At 38.5% G+C, this 19,664-nt stretch overlaps 1 protein-coding gene across 3 annotated transcripts in view; it reads right to left on the reverse strand.

Moving 5' to 3' along the window:
- PIK3C3 (phosphatidylinositol 3-kinase catalytic subunit type 3) overlaps positions 1-19,664 on the reverse strand; it is a 71,890-nt gene that overhangs the window by 27,472 nt on the left and 24,754 nt on the right. Inside the window, exons 14-23 of one of the 3 annotated variants that reach the window (XR_004982044.2) lie at positions 17,593-17,698; positions 16,580-16,696; positions 14,916-15,047; positions 12,712-12,840; positions 12,300-12,369; positions 11,636-11,700; positions 9,369-9,453; positions 3,955-4,029; positions 3,373-3,543; positions 483-700 (exon numbers count right to left, since the gene is read on the reverse strand). Coding sequence is in view for 1 of the 3 variants with exons in the window: in XM_036403050.2 (XP_036258943.1) it covers positions 3,955-4,029; positions 9,369-9,453; positions 11,636-11,700; positions 12,300-12,369; positions 12,712-12,840; positions 14,916-15,047; positions 16,580-16,696; positions 17,593-17,698 (779 nt within the window). In the remaining 2 variants the exon portion in view is untranslated. Of the gene's footprint in view, positions 1-482; positions 701-3,372; positions 3,544-3,954; positions 4,030-9,368; positions 9,454-11,635; positions 11,701-12,299; positions 12,370-12,711; positions 12,841-14,915; positions 15,048-16,579; positions 16,697-17,592; positions 17,699-19,664 lie in introns of those variants that run through there. The other 2 variants (XR_004982043.1, XM_036403050.2) reach the window with 2 other exon arrangements.

Raw genomic sequence — 19,664 nt, forward strand, 5'->3', positions numbered from 1 at the left:
AGATGCAATTACTGAAATAAAGTAGGTCTGATGGCAATTGTCTCTTAACAGTGAAAAAAGCAAATGATCTCAAACTACTCTGTGTGCGTTGCTGGGGAAGAACAAAAAAACCACTAAACCAAAACATAATTTGTAAACCAAAACAAAAATTTCATTACTTCTTTGCAACTCTCAAGCACCACTATTATTTTAACCTGGCCCATATAAAGAAATATAAAATTTAGTTATTATTTTAACTAAATTCCTATTTTAAATTTGAAGCAATAGGATGAAAAGTCCTTGATGAAAATGACTGGATGGATGGGGTGTTTTTCTGTCTTTCCCAGCAAATTCTAATGTTACTGTAAAAATTTCTCTTCTGCTAACAGACCAGTGGCATGATGAAAAAATCGGAAAGCCTAATTTACTTTCATAAGCAGCATCTTACAACTTTTCTAAGACTACAGAACAATGAAAGTAATGTAAATTTTTAAAAACTTATTCAGGATACAGGTTTTAAAGTCAGTATGCAGCAACAGATTGAGGTAAAGTTTAACACTGTCACCCATGTAACTGTTAAGAGCCCAGCTTGTCTTAAGCATTATAACTCACCTCCCTCCCCAGCAAGCTGTCCATTCCCAAAATACATTCTATTCAGGCATATTATATAAAAAACCAGGTCTGATATTTATAACTAGATGACAAATGCTGTTCAAGGTACCTAGAAGAAAAAGTGTCTTAACAGATCAAAAGCTAAAAGGTTATGTTCTTTTTAATAATAAGCACCACAAAAAGTGGAATTCCAGAGAGAACTCTAAAGCACGAAAGTATGCATTAGTTTTTATTTTTAAAAAAAATAAGGAGGTCCCTCTATTAAGATCAGTAACATTTAAAAACATATTTAAAAACTGTATTTTACATACTACAGTATTTTGCAACATTAATAAATGCACTTAACAATGTACTTGTCTAAGCACTGACAGGGAGTGAATGTTTGAATCTTGAAGGTTTTCCATTTCTACCATCTCAGACTTGCTCTGGGATAGATTTTTTGACTAAAAACCACAGGAAGTACAAACACATGGTATCATTTTATATATGAATCAGTTCAGGTCCTTGCTGTCTTTCCTGGCAACCCTTTCTAACCGAAACTGAAGAATAAATGTGGTGTCATTTGGTGACCACAGCTCTACCTCTTAACATTAAATGAAAAGACAGCCCAGTGCTTTCATGTATTTACTCGTGATGCCAAAAGCAAATGTGGTTTTCAACTTCTGAGCACTGAGTCTTTGACCTGCTCTTAGATATTAATAACATAATTTTATCCACATAGCAATTTTCCCTCCTGCTACAGAGCAATGACAAGTGTACGGCTCAGGTCAAAGCCTCTGTACTTTAGGAACTCACACTGGGAACTTGCATTTTCACGCAGGTGACCAGAGGTTACTGAAAGATAAGCTGGTCACCCCTAGGGTGAGAGTATGTTGGTCAGAAACACACATAAGCAGTGCTATCAAGAAAGCTATTTAAATGTCTGGGATATCCTACAATATCCACACATAGCCTGCACCTTTGTGAAACCTCTGCATGACTATAGAGCAAGTTGAAATTACTAAGATACCTCTAAAGGGACAGGAAACTTCACTTGTCTATGAAAGCTGAAATACTTTCTAACTCTCCTTATGAATGTACTGACTGCCCTGCAAATATGAAGACATTCCATATCTGGATATTTTATTAGTACCTAGATTCTGACTCTACAATCAAATCAGTGAGTGTAAGAGCTGCAGAACAAAATGTTCTCAGGGGAAGGCTTGGCGTAATTACAACGTAATAGCCTAGTGCACTTTCCATGGAAGTTAACTGAACATGCTACACCTTGTATATCACAATCCAGCTTCACAATGACCCAGATCTTCCTTCCAAGGCAACAAAAGGAATGTTAGCTGTTAAATCAGATGCCAACTTCAATATATAAATCAGTCTGTAATCCTAAAAGGACACACTGATGTTGCCTAATCCTGGTCATAGAGCTGAAAAAGTGTCCTGTTATCCACAAACCACAGTAATATCTGCTACGGATTTAGAAACAAGATTTTAAAACATAGACCAATTGAAAGTGCATTTTGTCTTCATGAGAAGTAAGAAGTTCAATGTTTTCAGAGAAAATAAATATCCCTGCCATGGAATACTGAGGGTTTAATGGACTTTGAGTTACCAGTCAAGACACATTTATGAAATTGATGCAAGTCTTTTTGTAATTTTTAACAATACTGACAGATAAGGATGGTTTGACTGAACATTATCCACATCTTCTTCCAAACACACTTCTAGAGTTGTCCTTGAAGTATAATGATACAGTACTAAAAAATGTGAAAATCCAGATGTCTTTTTCAAGACTACTACTACAAAAAAGCCACTCCATTTCTAGAACTATAGGCATAAAAGAGTCATGAAAGACAACAGAAATGATTTCATTACGTAACTGACATCTCATGCAAAAAGACACATTTCTAATGTGTAGAAAACAGTATGTTTTTATGAACTTCTGTATCTAGTACTTAATATTTAAATTATACTGTATCTATATTATAAGCATGGACATCTTATGTTACAAGAAGATGCACCAATTCCACTGGAAGGAGTCTAACAGAATGTGGCTACATTCACCAAAATGAAAGGTTGAGCCAAAAAAAGGGTAATGATATGTAAGAAATATATGAACCTACAGCTGATACCCAGTATTCTTTACTGGAAAACTTCAATTCATTACATGAATATCATCAAGAAAGGATGCATATAGGGTAGTATGATTTCAAAGGAGGTACTTGGACCATGCATTCTTCAGGAGAAGAATGAAATTAGCTTCTTCTAACTTAAGGCTAAGGGATCCTCAGTAGCAAGAAACAAGGTAGACCTTGGTAGAAGGTCTTTGTTGTATCTGGAATATGTGGAACATAAGGATTTCTCTTGACAGCTCACAAAGGCCCTCAGTTTGTGGCAGACCGTGGGTTTTCAGACTTGGAATGTACGATGGATGTGCACTGCCCTCTGCTGTACTCCCCAAATTCTTCCAGTAAAGCCACTGTGCTGTACTTAACACAGACAGGTAAGATGCACTTTATCCCAAATCAAAACACTGAACTATTACTACTCTCAGCATGCAAGCAGAGCCTGCTATGGAAAGATTTATACCCACCACCACAGATAAATGAGAGACCTCTCAAGACAGATCTTTAAATGACTGTATATTTTCAAACAGAGAAGGTAAAATATATTTGCTTTAGTTGTTCCCCCATGAGCTTAGAGCAAGACCTTTTAATCAAGACCAACTGTAAACTTTCTACTCTTTCAGACTATCATGGTTAAAAGCAGTATATGCTTCAGCCTTACCTTAACTAACAAGCCTTCCACGTGGATGGGTCTCTTTTTCCAAATAACATTTTTATTTAAACGTTTCTCATTCAATAAACGTTTCACTTCATAATAAACACTTAACCACAACTCTTAATTCTCCACCACTATGTAATGAAGGTATTCAAGCAATCAGAACTCCTAGGGAAGCTGTAGTTCAAAAGCAAGCAAGCAAGTAAAAATAAGCCAAACAACAATTCAAAAAGACGTTCCCCTATAAGAAATGTTATTTGTCAAAACTTTGTGAAGCACATGCAGCTACACATGAGCTCATTTTCAATGAAAACAACTGAAATTCCCTCTATCCCACAGCAGTGATTGTAATAGTTGAAGTAGTTTTATTTTCAAATCCTTCATTTCCTCTAGTTAAGAAATCATTTTCTTATAACACACTGGAGAAAATATTACCTTAAATGAGACAATACAACTTACATTTTAAAATATAATCTAGTCTGCAATACTCAGTGGGTTATATTCACAAGGAAAATGCAGAGAAAAAGTACCAACACATTAGAAATGAAACAACTGTTGCTATAAAATTACACTGCTAAAAAGAATTACCTGTTTTTGTTAGCAACAGATTATCCAGATGTCTATCTCCAACTCCAAGGATGTAAGTAATCACACAATAACCAGCTGTAAAAAGTAAATTGTAAACATCAGTATGAGTACCTTTCGTGGAGAGAAACAAGTTCCACACAATTAACAACAGCGTATTACATTATTTTAGCTCTAGTTCACTAACAATAAATATGCCACAGAGACTTGGGGCAGGAGTGGTGCTGGTGAAGAATAATCAATGTCAGCGTTATGAAGAACATTTGAAGTACTAAAACTCTAGAACTTACTCAATACTGTTGGGATTTTAATTTCTTACAATTCTGTTACATGCCTAATCCTTAAAGACTAAATTAGGTCAACACTGGGATAAAGGTACTTCAAAAGAAGCTGAAATATTTTGAACTAAGTGAATGTACATGTTTTTAACTGAAGCTATTTTAAGGCCACTGTAAACAACTATTAGGCATGGATATGAGCCTGGATATCCATGTCAGTGAGTCAGTGAGGAGCTAAGGGTGGAGCTTCCTGTGTTGCTGCTGAGTGGCTGATTATAAGAGGCCTCTGGGGAGTGCAGGAACAGGAGCAGGCAGGCAGGGGTGTGGTGAGTCTCTGGGGCGCATACAAGGCAGTTTGTGCGGCAGTTCGTGCAGGCAGGGCAAGCAGGCAGGGTTGCCAGCTCTCTTGCTAGTAAGGAGTCCTCTGTGTTCTTTGAGGTCTTTCTGCTGCCCGGTTGTGTTTGAGGTGTCTGTTAGTAATGGTTTCTACACGGTCAAAAACTGTGGCTGGTACCAGTGTAAGTGACCAAGTCGAGCCCTCCAAAAAAGATGTTTCTGTTCAGACTCATCCATGCCCAGAGTGTTTGAGCTTATTGGTGGCTTCAGGGAGTGTTGTGGAGGAGACCTGCCTGCGGTGTGAACAAGTGAACGACCTCCTTTCACTGGTGACTGAGCTTAGGGAGGAAGTTGAAAGGTTAAGGAGTATCAGGGAAAGTGAAAGGGAAATAGACTGGTGGAGCTCAGCCCTTCCATCTTTAAGGGAGGCCTCTGACTGAGAGACTGGGGACTTATATGCCTCCTGCTCTCAGGCAATAGAAGGGCACCTGCCAGATGAAGAGGAGTGGAAATGGGTCCCCATTTGGGGAGGTAATAACAAAAACTCCTCCCCATCCCCATCATCCAGCCAGGTACCACTTCAGAATAGGTATGAGGTCCTGGATCTAGAGACCCAACTAGATGATTTAGGAGAAAATTGTCTGCCCAGTGAACCCCCCAATTATGATTCATCTGTAAGACAGATTACTATCTCTAACATCAAGAAGAAAAGAAGGGTAATCGTAGTAGGTGATTCCCTTCTGAAGGGAACTGAGGGCCCCCTATGTCGACCAGACCCATCCTACAGGGAGGGCTGTTGCCTCCCTGGGGCCCGGGTACAAAATATCACTGAGAGACTTCCTGTCCTGATTCAGCCCTCTGATTATTACCCACTGCTGATACTCCAGACTGGCAGTGATGAGATTGAAAAGAGGAGTGACAAGGCAATTAGAAAGGACTTCAGGGTACTGGGTCAGGTAGTTGATAGGGCAGGAGCACAGGTAGTGTTTTGCTCAGTCCCTTTGGTGGCGGAGGAAAATGAAGAAAGAAACAGGAAAATCCGCATCATCAAGAAGTGGCTTAAGGGTTGGTGTCATCAGCAAAACTTTGGATTCTTTGATCATGGGGAAACTTTTACAGCATCTGCTCTGCTAGAACCAGATGGGGTACATCTCTCTGTCAAGGGCAAAAGGTTTTTAACTCACGAACTGGCAGACCTCATTGAGAGGGCTTTAAACTAGGTTTGAAGGGGGAAGGGGAAGCAGCTGAGCTATCTGGAAGCAGGCCCAAGGGCTGCAAGGCTAAGTCAGGGGTGAAGTCAGTAGCCCAGCTGAGGTGCATGTATACCAATGCACGCAGCTTGGGCAACAAACAAGAAGAGCTGGAGGCCATGGTGCAACTGCAGAGCTATGATGTAGCTGCCATCACAGAAACATGGTGGGATGACTCACATAGCTGGAGTGCTGCACTGGATGGATACAAGCTCCTCAGAAGAGACAGGAAAGGAACAAGAGGAGGAGGGGTGGCCCTTTATATTAAGCAGGCTTTCGATGCCGTAGAAATTGAAACTAAGGAAGATGGAGTTCAATGTCTATGGGTAAGAATTAAGGGGAAGGCCAACAAGGCTGACACCATACTGGGAGTCTGTTATCGTCCACCCGACCAGGAAGAAGAGGTAGATGACTTATTCTATAAGCAGCTAGGTAATGTTTCAAGATCATCAGCCCTTGTTCTTGTAGGTGACTTCAACCTACCAGACATCTGCTGGGAACTTAATACAGCAGTAAAGAGGCAGTCCAGGAAATTCTTAGAATGTATGGAGGACAACTTTTTGTCACAGCTGGTGGGTGAACCCACCAGGGGAGGGGCTATGTTAGATCTGCTGTTTGCAAATAGAGATGGGCTGGTGGGAGATGTGGGGGTTAGAGGTTGCTTGGGGCAGAGTGATCACGAAATGATAGAGTTCTCAATATTTGGTGAAATGAGGAGGAACACCAGTAAGACTCTTACATTGAACTTCTGGAGGGCAGACTTTGGCCTGTTTAGGAGACTTATTCAGAGCATCCCTTGGGAAACAGCCCTTAAAAACAAAGGAGTTCAGGAAAGGTGGGCATGCCTCAAAACAGAGATCATGAGGGCACAGGAACAGACTGTCCCTGTGTGCCAAAAGATCGGTCAATGGGGTAAACGTCCAGCCTGGCTGGGCAAGGAGGTTTTCGAGGTACTTAGGAATAAAAAGAGGATGTATCAGTGTTGGAAGGAGGGTCAAGTCTCTAAGAAAGTATTCAAGAAGGCTGCTGGAGCATGCAAAAAAAAAATTAGGGAGGCCAAAGCTCATTTTGAACTTAGAATGGCGACTTCTGTAAAGGATAATAAAAAATGTTTTTACAAATACCTTAATGCTATAAGGAAGGGTAAGACCAGTCTTTGTTCTTTATTGGACAAGGGAGGGAAGTTAGCATCTGCAGATGAGGAGAAGGCAGAAGTGCTTAATGCCTACTTTGCCTCAGTTTTTAGTGGGAAGATGACTTGCCCTCAAGACACCTGCCCGCCTGGAATGGTTGATGGTGTCGGGGAGCAGAATGGTCCCCCCATTATCTGAGAAGAGGCAGTCAAAGAACTACTGAAATGCTTGGATGTTCATAGATCTATGGGACCAGACGGAATACACCCCAGGGTGATGAGAGAGCTGGCAAATGAGCTTGCAAAGCCACTCTCCATCATTTACCAACAGTCCTGGCTCACTGGTGAGGTTCCGGATGACTGGAAGCTGCCCAATGTGACACCCATTCACAACAAGGGTGCAAAGGAGGATCCTGGTAATTATAGACCAGTCAGCCTGACCTTAGTACCTGGCAAGATAATGGAACAGTTTATTTTAAGTGCCATCACACAGAATTTACAGGATGGCCAGGGTATCAGACCCAGTCAGCATGGGTTTAGGAGGGGTAGGTCATGTTTGACCAACCTGGTCACCTTCTATGACCAGGTAACCCACCTAGTGGATGCAGGGAAGGCTGTAGATGTTGTTTATTTGGATTTCAGCAAGGCCTTTGACACTGTCTCCCACAGCATACTCCTAGACAAGCTGGCAGCCCGTGGCTTGGACAGGAGCACTCTTTGCTGGGTTAGGAACTGGCTGGATGGCCGGGCCCAGAGAGTGGTGGTGAATGGTGCTGCATCCAGCTGGAGGCCAGTCACCAGTGGTGTCCCTCAGGGGTCTGTGCTGGGGCCAGTTCTGTTTAATATTTTTATTGATGACATGGATGAGGGTTTCGAGTCTTTCATTAGCAAATTCGCAGATGACACTAAGCTGGGAGCGTGTGTCGATCTGTCAGAGGGACGGAGGGCTTTGCAGAGGGACTTGGAACGGTTGGAGGGATGGGCAGAATCCAATGGGATGAAGTTCAATAAGTCCAAGTGCCGAGTCCTGCACTTTGGCCACAATAACCCCCTGCAACGTTATAGGCTGGGGACGGTGTGGCTGGACAGTGCTCAGGAGGAAAGGGACCTGGGGGTGCTGGTTGACAGTCGGCTGAACATGAGCCAGCAGTGTGCCCAGGTGGCCAAGAAGGCCAATGGCATCCTGGCCAGTATCAGGAACAGTGTGGCCAGCAGGAGCAGGGAGGTCCTTCTGCCCCTGTACTCAGCGCTGGTGAGGCCACACCTTGAGTATTGCGTCCAGTTCTGGGCCGCTCAGTTCAGGAGGGACGTTGAGAGGCTTGAGCGTGTCCAAAGGAGAGCAACGAGGCTGGTGAGGGGCTTGGAACACAAGCCGTACAAAGAACGACTGAGGGAGCTGGGGTTGTTCAGCCTGGAGAAAAGGAGACTCAGAGGTGACCTCATCACTCCCTTCAACTTCCTGAAGGGTGACTGTGGTGAGCTGGGGGTCGGTCTCTTTCTCCGGGCAACAACCGACAGAACAAGAGGACACAGTCTCAAGCTGCACCGAGGGAGATACAGGCTGGAATTAAGGAGGAAGTTTTTCACAGAAAGAGTGGTCAAATACTGGAATCATCTACCCAGGGAGGTGGTGGAGTCACCATCCCTTGATGTGTTTAAAAAAAGACTGGATGTGGCACTTGGCGCCATGATCTAGTTGAGGTGTTAGAACATGGGTTGGACTCGATGATCTTAAAGGTCTCTTCCAACCTAGAAATTCTGTGTCATTCTGTGATTCAAAAGATCAGCAGTGATAAAAAGTAAACCGTTTTAATTGTTGCTTTCACCCACTAACCAGGACGGTTTGAAGCAATTCTAAAGACTGCACCACCAGAAAGTGAAGAGCAAAGGAGAAGATACCGTGGAGTCACATCTGAATGCCCCTTTTTTTTTTCTTTTGTTAGAATGGAGGTTTTTTTAATTTTATGGATAGCAAATATGGTATTTTAACATGGTCATCAGTTTACTAAACAAGAAATACACAACCATTTTTTCTTTTCATACAAATGTAACCACAGCCCCCAAAATGCCTAATGTTTTCAAAACCAATTAGAATTTTGATACAGATGATTTATCATTACATAAATGCTTTACATGTCCCTGCACTATGAAGACCCCAACTCATAACACAGAGAGGGCAGAGATAAGATTGCTGCTGGAAAGCAAAGAGTATTTAACTCATACTCTCCTTCAAGACCCGCCAACAGCGGTCTTGTGTGTGACATGTCAGGTTTAAAATTATTCTTTTCACTGCATTTCTGACAGCAAGTACATGCACAGTGCCCTGTTTGCAGCCACCTAAACTGAAATAACTTAATACCTCATCCACCATACCCTTCAGACTTCACCTAAGAAGTTACCAGCTGTTAGACTGTAACTCACCACAGCTCTTAACATACGTGTCCATCACCTCTGCGCTGATTCCATAAGGGCCAGTCTCACTAGGGGCATGTTTTCTGAAGAAGTTCTGGAGAGAATGCCATGAAGATATTTAGTTATTCCACATAATATGAAACTGGGTCTTCAGGGAAAAAAAAAAATTAAATCAAGACCACACATGGCCATTATTACAACTTGTTAAACTAACAACCACCCCTAAAACACCTCCTAAGATCTAGTTTAATATCGCTTTATTTATATCCTGTCTCAATCATCATATTCTTATACTCAGCACAGAAACTGAAAAGCAGTTTCCTTTATTAAATGTTTCAGAAGATTAACAATGCACTCAAAAGTTACTAATCAGTAACAATGAGTGACAATACTTCCAAGGCAAACTGTTTAGGTCATATCAACAAAAACTAAAACAGGATTAACAGTTCTGCTTTAGAACTACACCTGGGGAGCATGCTCTTACACAGTTTAGCATCCTTATATGTCTGCCTATTTCTGAATAAAACCAACTGCTGCTATTGAGTTTAAAAAGAAAATAAGCCTAAGTCATGAAATGGAAAATCTGAATTTCCTGTGAAATCTGGACAGGGCCAAACAATCTTTTTACCCTTCTTGAGTAAGAGAAAACTCAGTTATATCCAAGCCTAAGCAAAGTTTCTTCCAGTAAGCACAATCTAAGGAAACACTGTAAGAAGAGTGTAGTAATCCCCTGGACAGCACAGTAAGTTACTAAAATCATAATGAAAAACTAAGACACTTATGTAAATGAACTTCTAAAACATGAACTGAAATTTTAAGGTAAGTAACACCTAAACAACCTTTTCTCTCCTGGAGATCTGCATTTCTCCAGGCAGCACTGGTTCGCTGGCTTTAAATCTTTTCAATAGTTAATTTAGTAGTTATACAGAGTGCTCATCTTTACTAGAACTGCTGTGAAATCCAAAATGAGTATGTCCAAAAACAGTAAACTAAACTTCCAGAACACCTGAAAGTGTTCAATTGCTTTTCATTTCCTTGGTCTATGATGCCCAGCTATTTTATCATGTTTCAGCACAGGAAATCTCACTCTTTTGGTGCACTGTCTATTTAGACTAAAAATTCTTCACAGGAATAATTGCTCCTTATGTCTGCATAGCAACTGACACAATAGGACACCTACTTCCAGGCACATGATGTTGTAAGGCATTTCTAAATGCATTATTTTATAAAAACATGTAATGGAATGAATCATGAATAGTACACCTCTAAGATTACAAAGGATTGTCAAGAAAGCACTTTATAGTCTGTAAAATTATTGACTATGCAGATGAAATGGAATATATGGAATGGAATGGAAAGCTAAAAATACTCCAACTTACGTAACTTGATGCTGGTCACTGATTAGTGATAAGTATTTTTGTATGTGATAAGTATTTGGTAAGCTTATTTGTTAAGCAAATGATAATGAAAAATGATAAATAATTTAGATCTTCATATTTTTAACATAGGTGGTTTATAGGAGCTGAGAGCTAGTTTGCTTTGGCTCACAGTTACTGAACTACAAAAAAATGCTTCAGTATTGTCTACACAAAAGGAAAAAAGCACCATGAAAAATCAAATCCAAATAAATATACTCTATTTTCATTAAAAAATCTATTAGCTGCTCACCTCATATAGCAATTCGGTATGTTTTTATCCAGCTATATTTATCACAAACAGCTGAGCTCTGCTATCTAGCTTGTGTGCTGGGATTGAAACCAGTATGAGTTTTGTGTGCCATTATTCAATGGTGTGTCTCCACTCAAATCCATGAGAATTAAGAAAATCTGCTAACAAAACCAAGTTACAGTACCTATACATCCACTATAGAGGGGAAACAGGCTTCAGAAATTGTATAAATGAATTATTTAGTTGTTTCATTGAAAAAAAGAAAAGAACTAATCCAAGCTTATTTTGACAAGGTCAAATGAATGAAAGACAAACATGCAGCGAAAAGTGTCAGGTATCTGCCATTTGTCATTACAGCAAAGCTGGGATTTCAATATCGTAACTAAACTCCACTGTAATTTATTTGAATAGTGTTACTTTTAGAACACAGGATACTCAAGTGGTCATTTATGTATACCTTTTCAAACAAACCCCAAATGTTTCCAGCAGTAATTTGTCTTCCAACAGATCAAAAAATGAGCTGAAAAACTAAGAATTTTGCATAAGATCTACGCCTTCAGCTTACACTGTTTGATCAGCAGGCAATCTACAACTCCCCCATCACGTACCTGTATAGTTTCCTCAGTAGCAAGAACTTCTGCAACTGGTACTGATGGAATAAACTGCATGAAGCCTATGACAGAAAACAGCCAAAAGAGAAAATCTCCAATGCACAGAACTTTCAAACTACTCTCTAATACATGTTTATGAATGGACAGAACTAATACACAGTCATTCAACTGGTTCTAATACGAAAAAACCCACTTTTTTGATCCCATTTTCCAATCTCCTGCCTTCAATACTTTTAAAACAACTTGTCATTAACACCAAATTAACTTGCAAAAGGTGTGTTTTCACAAGTTTTCAAGATGAGAGAAAGTATGTTAATGACTTTCTAAATATTTATCCAGAATGTATCTAAAAGCAGCCAAGTTTGATTTTTTGTTTTTCTCCTCCATTTCATGAAAAGATCTAAAATAGAAGTGTTAGGTTATTTATTCATGATCACAGTGAAAGTCAGCAGCAAAGATTGGTAACTGCTGATTGTCATTTACTCCTAAACCCAGACCAGGCTCCTTTTCTGAAAATATTTGAGTCACCCGTGGAACACTGTGGTGACTCAGATTGTTTACTTCCATGGCTTAAAATCTAACAAGACTTTCTTACACACTAAGAACACAGGGAGGAGATTCTTCTCCATACTGCATTTTTAGGAAATAAGTGTATTCATACCATGTTTTGTACTAGTTGCCAACACTTTATAGGGGGTCAATTTCAAATCCAGATTCTCTTTTCTTAACAGCTGGAAAAAAACAATATACAAAAGCAAAGATGAATGCACAGAAAGTCAGATTCTATTACTAAAAGAAAGGCAGATTCTATTACTAAAAGGATGTGTACTGGACATTGATCTCCACTGAAACTGATAATGAGTGAGAGCCTGTTTGGCAATTCTGTAATTTTTTTCTTAATCTACACAGGGTAATTGCACATCTATACAGAAAAGAAAAAAAGGCCACATAGAGATCTGAGAACTCTGGAATTATCAGCAATATAAGCTGCATTAACAGTGTTAAACAGTCTCGCTTTTGACAAGGAAAATCAAGAAAACACAAAGACAAGGATATAGATTGATAATTTTCACCTTATCCATGAGTGAAATAATCTGAAGAATAAGTTGATCTTGACGTAAATCATCGCCATGCTTAAAAATTACAGGATATTTGCCTCCATCTTCTGTCTTGAAGAATAACTGAGCAGGCATTAAGGCACTCTGCAAAAGGAAATACACTACTAAGCTGGTTCATAACAGTGCTCATATTAACACATTGCTACAATGGAGCTCAGAAATAAAATCTTTGCATTGTATTTGCATTGCCTCAATAGTTTAGAGTGTACCACTTCCAATTACCAGAAGTGTAACTGCATTTTAATAAGAAAAATAACTTAATGCTTTCCTTCCTTTTTAATCAAGGATACATTCTCCCTCCCTGCACCCCACAGCAGCAGAAGAGGAAAGGACACAAGTATTCAATCTTTTTCCGTGTGCATGTAATTCCAGTCAACGAGGAAGCACTATGCAAAAGGTCACATCAAAACAAATTTAAAGTGATCAGATCAAAAAGCAACACAATTATAGGATAAGCAAGAAAGAACTCCTAGGGGGAAGTCATCTTAAACAATTAATTGCTTCCTTAATCTATTTAGCAAAAGCAAAAGTGCCTTTTTACATTATTGTTTGAGAAAGCCCATTTAATTGTTTGCAATTTTTCCATGTAAAATGGGTCAAAGGGGATCAATTATCTACATGAATGTTAAAATCTATTGCAACTGACCAAGTCACTTCCCTCCACAGCAAACCAAAAATAATCGAGGCACAGAGTTTAATCTTGAGCAGTAAGGTTATATTTTTAAATTAATACCAAAAAATTATTAAGTTCCGCAAGTAAAGGCAAAATTATTCTTTATGTAGTCCTACAAAAGCTAATGTGATGTCCAAGGGCACCAAAAATCAGTAATTCTTTGCTTTTTAATTCCATTTGGTTTTTTTTATCCCATAACCCAGAATGAGATATTAAATGGAAAAATGGCAACCGTCAGAATTAGGAGAAGAAAAAAAAAAATCTGATTTTGAAACAACATACATCTCACATTTTTGGTCCTATATTTTTTGCACAGCTACAGAAGACCAACATGTAAAAGACTGCCTTGAGTTTGTCCTGAAGAACTTCAGCTATTATTACTGATAGGAAACATTTAGCTGCTGTTCCAGCAATCTAGCAATCTGTTTCTCCACATTCTTTCCCTAACTCTTAAATCATGCTCACACAAAACGATGATTTGAGTTTGCAAAAGTTTGCTTTCCTAACAAAATCTTTTCAATGTTGCCTCCAAGCAAAGGTGCAAGAGCATGCAACTGCAGAAGCCTATGCTTCAAAGGAACTAACTTGATATAGAGAGAAGCAAGCTAGAACTGGTAGAAAACTATGCACAAAGTATCTGATTTTAAGCAAACTCAAATGACAACACAGTCAACAAGGACTCTGATGAAACTAATGTGCATAATAAATCTAGAACCTATCATAGATGACAGATTTAACACTGGCTGTCATAGCAGCCTACAAAAATTCTTTAACTAGCAAACAAAGGCCTCTGGGACATAGGCCTGACTTGCACAGAAAATTTTGGTCATCCTAAAATTAGACTGCAGTCACCTATAGGAGTTGAACAAAAATTAATAAAATGGTCCAACACCACTGAGCACAGATAACAACTTACACTGCAAGAATTAAATTACATTTCAAGCAGTAAAATAAACAAAACAACCCCAGCCCTTTATACATTACATTGGCTGTTTTGTGGTCACACGCAGCAGCTACAGTTTGGTTTAAGGAATTACCAAACACAGGGACATAGGATCTACCTGTCAGGTGACTGCAACTACATGAAATGGACCAATGGTCCACCGCAGTGCTTTCCACTCTCTATGAACTTAAGCTTTATTAAGCAATGGAAGAGATCCACAGATGTAAATGAGACACAGCACACACCTGCTTTTATTTACATGATTTTGGTCTTTAAGTCATACTCTGCTTGAACACACAAACAAAATTCTGGGTAATTCTGAACTTCATCATCTGTATCACTCTTATAAAAGCTGCTTTAAAATTTACAAATTTAAATTGAAAAACAGAAGAAAATAAGGAGTTGTTTAAACACTTGAAGAGCATGCTACAATTGCACTTTGCCTTGACTATATCTGTCTCTTTAAATCTTTCAACTGATGTTTCTAAGCTTATGATTCACAAGACTTGTTAGTATTTCAGATATTCAGAAACTCTCACTTACCTTGAAGAGTGTGGCTTTTTCAGGGATTATTCCTTTAATTTTCACCTGAGGTTCCAGAGGAAGTGGAATAAGTTCCATATCTGCTAAATTCATCTTTTCATTATCAGCTAACAATGCCTGAAGCCGCTCATTCTAAAAGAATGAATATTTGTTTAAGAAAAAAAACCACAAAACATAAAACACATATTAGGTACATATAAAGTCCATAAACAAAGGATGCATTACTAACAAATATTCAATTTATTCAGTTTTTTACCTGTACAAAGAATCAAGGTTTCATTCATATAATCTAGGAAAATAAAAACTTTCTATTTGCAGTAATTTGAATTACAAAGGAGATACTCCATCTACTGTTAGTACAGTCAAGCAATTTTCTAAGTTCCAGATATAATAGTCTTAAATAAACTTATTTTTAAACTGCCCGCACACAGCACAGGATTTTGTTTTTCATATCAAAATTTAATGTTAGTTATGTTTCAGAAATTGATTAAAATCCAGCTCAGAAAATTTATATTCCTCAATTCCACCAAGGAATTTCCTACCACCAAGTAGGAAACAAGTGGCCAATAGCTTGCACTGATCTCATTTCCAGATTTGCTCGACATTCCTACTTCTGTAGTTATCAGAAACACAAACCTCATCAATTTTTGAGTACTTTACACTTGGTGTCCTACATAGTAAAAGTCGAATACAATAAAGTCTCTAGCCTTTTCCCTTGCTAAATATAACAAACACAAATAGACATCAAGGAGGCCCACAGCTGTTAGGAATAGTTCTAGTTCTTAATTGCTGCTAGCTGAATTGAAATCTAAAAGTAAAAGCCACGTATTTCTTAGTTTTACAGAGATCTCTTAAAAGAATATACAACTGAACACTACTAATGCACAAGCAGGAAAGAGAATCTTAGAAATTGAAAAATTCTCCTCTTCTTTTAGCCTTTGTTATCGATACACAGAACAAGCTGCCTCACTTTTTGTTAATAAGTGCTTTATTTTTCTGCATAAATATACCCCATACATTTAAAGAAACCATCACACCTAAAAACTCATGTTTAAAAATACTGATGTATGTCAAAGGAAAAGGTTATACACAAACAGAAATCCCTCTGCCATTTCAACTTTTTCCCAGACTCACCTGTCAGGTGCACTTAAAACACTTTAGCTAAGAAGGACAAAGCTTCTCGAAACATATAATAGAAAGCCTTTTCCTCAAGACCCAACAGAAAGCAGAGTTCTGATAAACACATACCTTATAGGAGAACAGTTTTGTTGCTCTTGGAACAAATGAAACCTTGCTAGTAACTGATTTTCACTACTTGTCCTGGCATATCACTCACATGACAATAACCTGATACTTTCCCACATCCCCACAAAATGTTCAGTTATATCATCAACTATTTAACTATTCTCATATACTCCTTTGGCCAAAACACCCCATGAGTGCTTATAAGGGCCTCTTCTGTTTTCTATCTACAAACTTGGAACACACTTTGGAAATTTGAACTATCAGAACCTTTCTGAAGTTTGTTCACAGTTAATGAAAATTATTACAGAAGGATGGACATCTGTTACAGATCTCAGTGCTAAGGAACTTTAATGAAAGGCTAACATTCCTACCCATTGTCAAATTTAGGCCACAGACAGGCTTTCCAATCCTTTAGTTACCTTTTTCTTACGATTCCCACTTTCACGCTGTACTGCCTTCATTACATGAACCAGCCGATCTACAAATGTCTGCTGGGCTGCCAAAAGCGAGCGCATAACTCTGACAGACTTATCACCCTAAGAGAATGAAAAGTAACAGAATTAATTCCTCATTCTGTAATTATTTTATCTAGAAATCATTCCTTTGTTCTTAGACCTTTAGGCTTTTAAGAGGTTAAGTGAATAATGATCCATTTCCCGTCAATTCAAAAGGTATTTTCTGTAAAACACAATCACAGTCACTGTAGCTGGCAATCAATTATCTGACCTAGCAGTGCACTTCAATTTGCTTCAACAATTTCAGTGGTGAACAGCCATGCATGACAAACCAATTCACACAGCCAAAGTAAGTTACTATGGATAACTGCAAAATATTCTTATGAAGCACAAGAGTCAGATTCAAGTAACCCCCCTAAAATTGGAAATAATGTAAAGGTGAGATACATGGAAATATGTAAAGACTGCAGGTCTGCTATACAGTAAAACTTCCAATTGACAGAATTTTTTTCGGCTGTTTTAAGTTTTTTTTCCCTGCTGCTCCAGCACCCTCTGCTGCTGACACACAGAACAGCAAGTCCTGTTTCTGAGTTCCAGATCAGCCTCTCCACTTGCACCTCAAGGATCAGAGTTTACAATAAATAACTAAATAAACAGTAAATAAATAACATTGATTACACAAGGCTTTTAGAATGCTTTAGACCCAGTGTAAGGCAGAGTATTTTAGAACCAGTATGTTACTAACAGGAGCAAGCAACTAAAGAGAAGAAAGAGTTCTCAATATTTGCTCTATACATTTTTGGCAGTTTCTTCAGCTTACAAATTCAAAATTCGAGCAGGAGTGGAAGCTTTTATAAAATTTCAATGCATGTGACACTCATACACAAAAAAACCCAACACATCCTCTTAGACATGTGAACCTTTTTAAGGAAGAACTATCCCAAATCATTACAGACTTTCTGACACAGAGGCATTACCTTCAGCAAAGCCTGACTGAATCTTCTCATCACGTTTAAGTACATTTCGTGAGTCTTTGGGTCCCTCTGCTGAGTATCTTGGTCTTCACACTCCACTATTACATACCTGCAGCATAAAAACAACTGGAGTTATACCTTCCTCTTGGAGCTACACAATTTGAGTGAAACACAGTAGCCCTGTATTACAGACCTGGAACTAAAAATGAAGATGATCTTTGAGATCTTTAGCTCAACCAACAGTTGAACTCTTAAAATTGCATAGTCCCCAGTTCCATTTGGATCAGGAGAGTCTATCAAAGTGTCTGTGGTTTTTCACTTACAATGAGGTGTCATGACTCAAAGAGGACACACCTGAAGTCCAAATCATATGAACACTCCAGCCAAGAAGTACAACCGAGCATGTTTTCCACTATAATACGACCTGCTACATAATTTAGTGGCTGCAGACTTGTTATTCAAGAGCACCTACAATACAAGGAGAATCTCATGCTACCTGCTCCCTGTTTTACCATTAGAAATGGTACAAGGAAAAGTATTGGTCCTAAAGCAGCTCTGCAGAGTCTACATGCCAGAGTTTCCATTTCTAAATTATTAATTGGACACAAAACTTAATAGTACAATCTGGAACACCTACACTGAAAATTTATTTTCATGTTAAGCAGTCATTTGGAATGCTTTTGTCTAAATTTCTACTTGCAGCACTGACAAGCAAAAAGTAGCTATTAACTGAAAGCTATGTATGTATCTTCTTTCTGTTGGTCAATGTATCTCCTAGTACTACCCAGCAAAAACATTCAATAAAAATATAACAAAGTAAAAGCATAATAAATACTATTAAAAAAAGAAAGAAATTAGCGTCTCAGTAAATTTTAGCATCTTAGTAAATTTTCAAACACTGCATTTGGATTCAAAAGTAACTAATTCAAGACAGCCTCTCGGACATTTCACGTCAGCAAGTTTACACCTTCCCTATGTACTTGTACATAATCTCTTCATGACAGAATAATTGTGAGACAAGACTAGAGGTCTGTCATTTGCAGCTGATCAGATTTCAGTAGTCTTATTTATAAATACACAACAAATTCCATCTACTAGAATAAGGCATATGTAACTTATTCCATGTGTACAACCCCGATAAAATCTGTAACTAAAGATTCTTCCTAGGGCCTTGCTAATGCATGTTACAGACTGTTCTCTCACAAATGTCTGTATAAAAGTAAGTCCAAAGTCTGCACGTAAACTGGAAGGAAAAGGACGAGTAATGAATTGAAATGTGCCATTTTCATCTTCATTTGTTAAAAAGCCCTGGACAGTTTCTCAAAGCTATTTTGAAGCAAGGAATAAGAGTAATGCTTCATACTTGGGTAGGTGTCTTTTATGTCCAAAGAGGAGACAGAAAAAGCAGTAGCACTGATTTCTGAGGCCACTGTTTAAGGACAGGATAGCTTTACAATGGCAAGTGACTGAGCAGAAGGTTCCATTTTCAAGGGTTATTGTACTTTTTCCATTGATTATTTTAGTTGCATGCTGTGTCTGGATAGCTGAAACATACAAATGATCAGCAGCCATGAGGATTTATGGCTACGTCAGCTCATACAGTGGCTGCAACATTTGTATTTTGTCACTGAGACATTGAGATGTCTGGAAAGAAAACAAAGAATAAATTGACTAGGGTTTTTGGTTTGGTGGACTTTTCTTATTCATTTTGTTGAATTTATTTTTTTCTAAGTCGTAAGTCAAAAAATTCCACAGAGTTATGGACATTTGAACTTTCTGTAGACAGAGTGTCTGAAATGTTGCTGAAATGTAAGAGAACAGTTTCTATCAAGCTGATAGAAGTAAGTTAAACTACCAACATCTTAATGACGAATATTTGATTAGGTGAAGCACTTGGTTTCTACTCCTACCAATTCAGACTGCAATTATTTTAATAATTTATATTTAATAGTAATTTTTAATGAAGCTGAACATTACCTTTGGCCACTGCAACAGAAGTAACTATTGCTTGCAAATGTACATAAGTCATTCAGTTAAGTATCTTAAAATTCAACCTACTAAAAACAATTGCACAA

Source organism: Molothrus ater, chromosome Z (genome assembly GCF_012460135.2).
Source record: "Molothrus ater isolate BHLD 08-10-18 breed brown headed cowbird chromosome Z, BPBGC_Mater_1.1, whole genome shotgun sequence".
Taxonomy (NCBI): Eukaryota; Metazoa; Chordata; class Aves; order Passeriformes; family Icteridae; genus Molothrus; species Molothrus ater.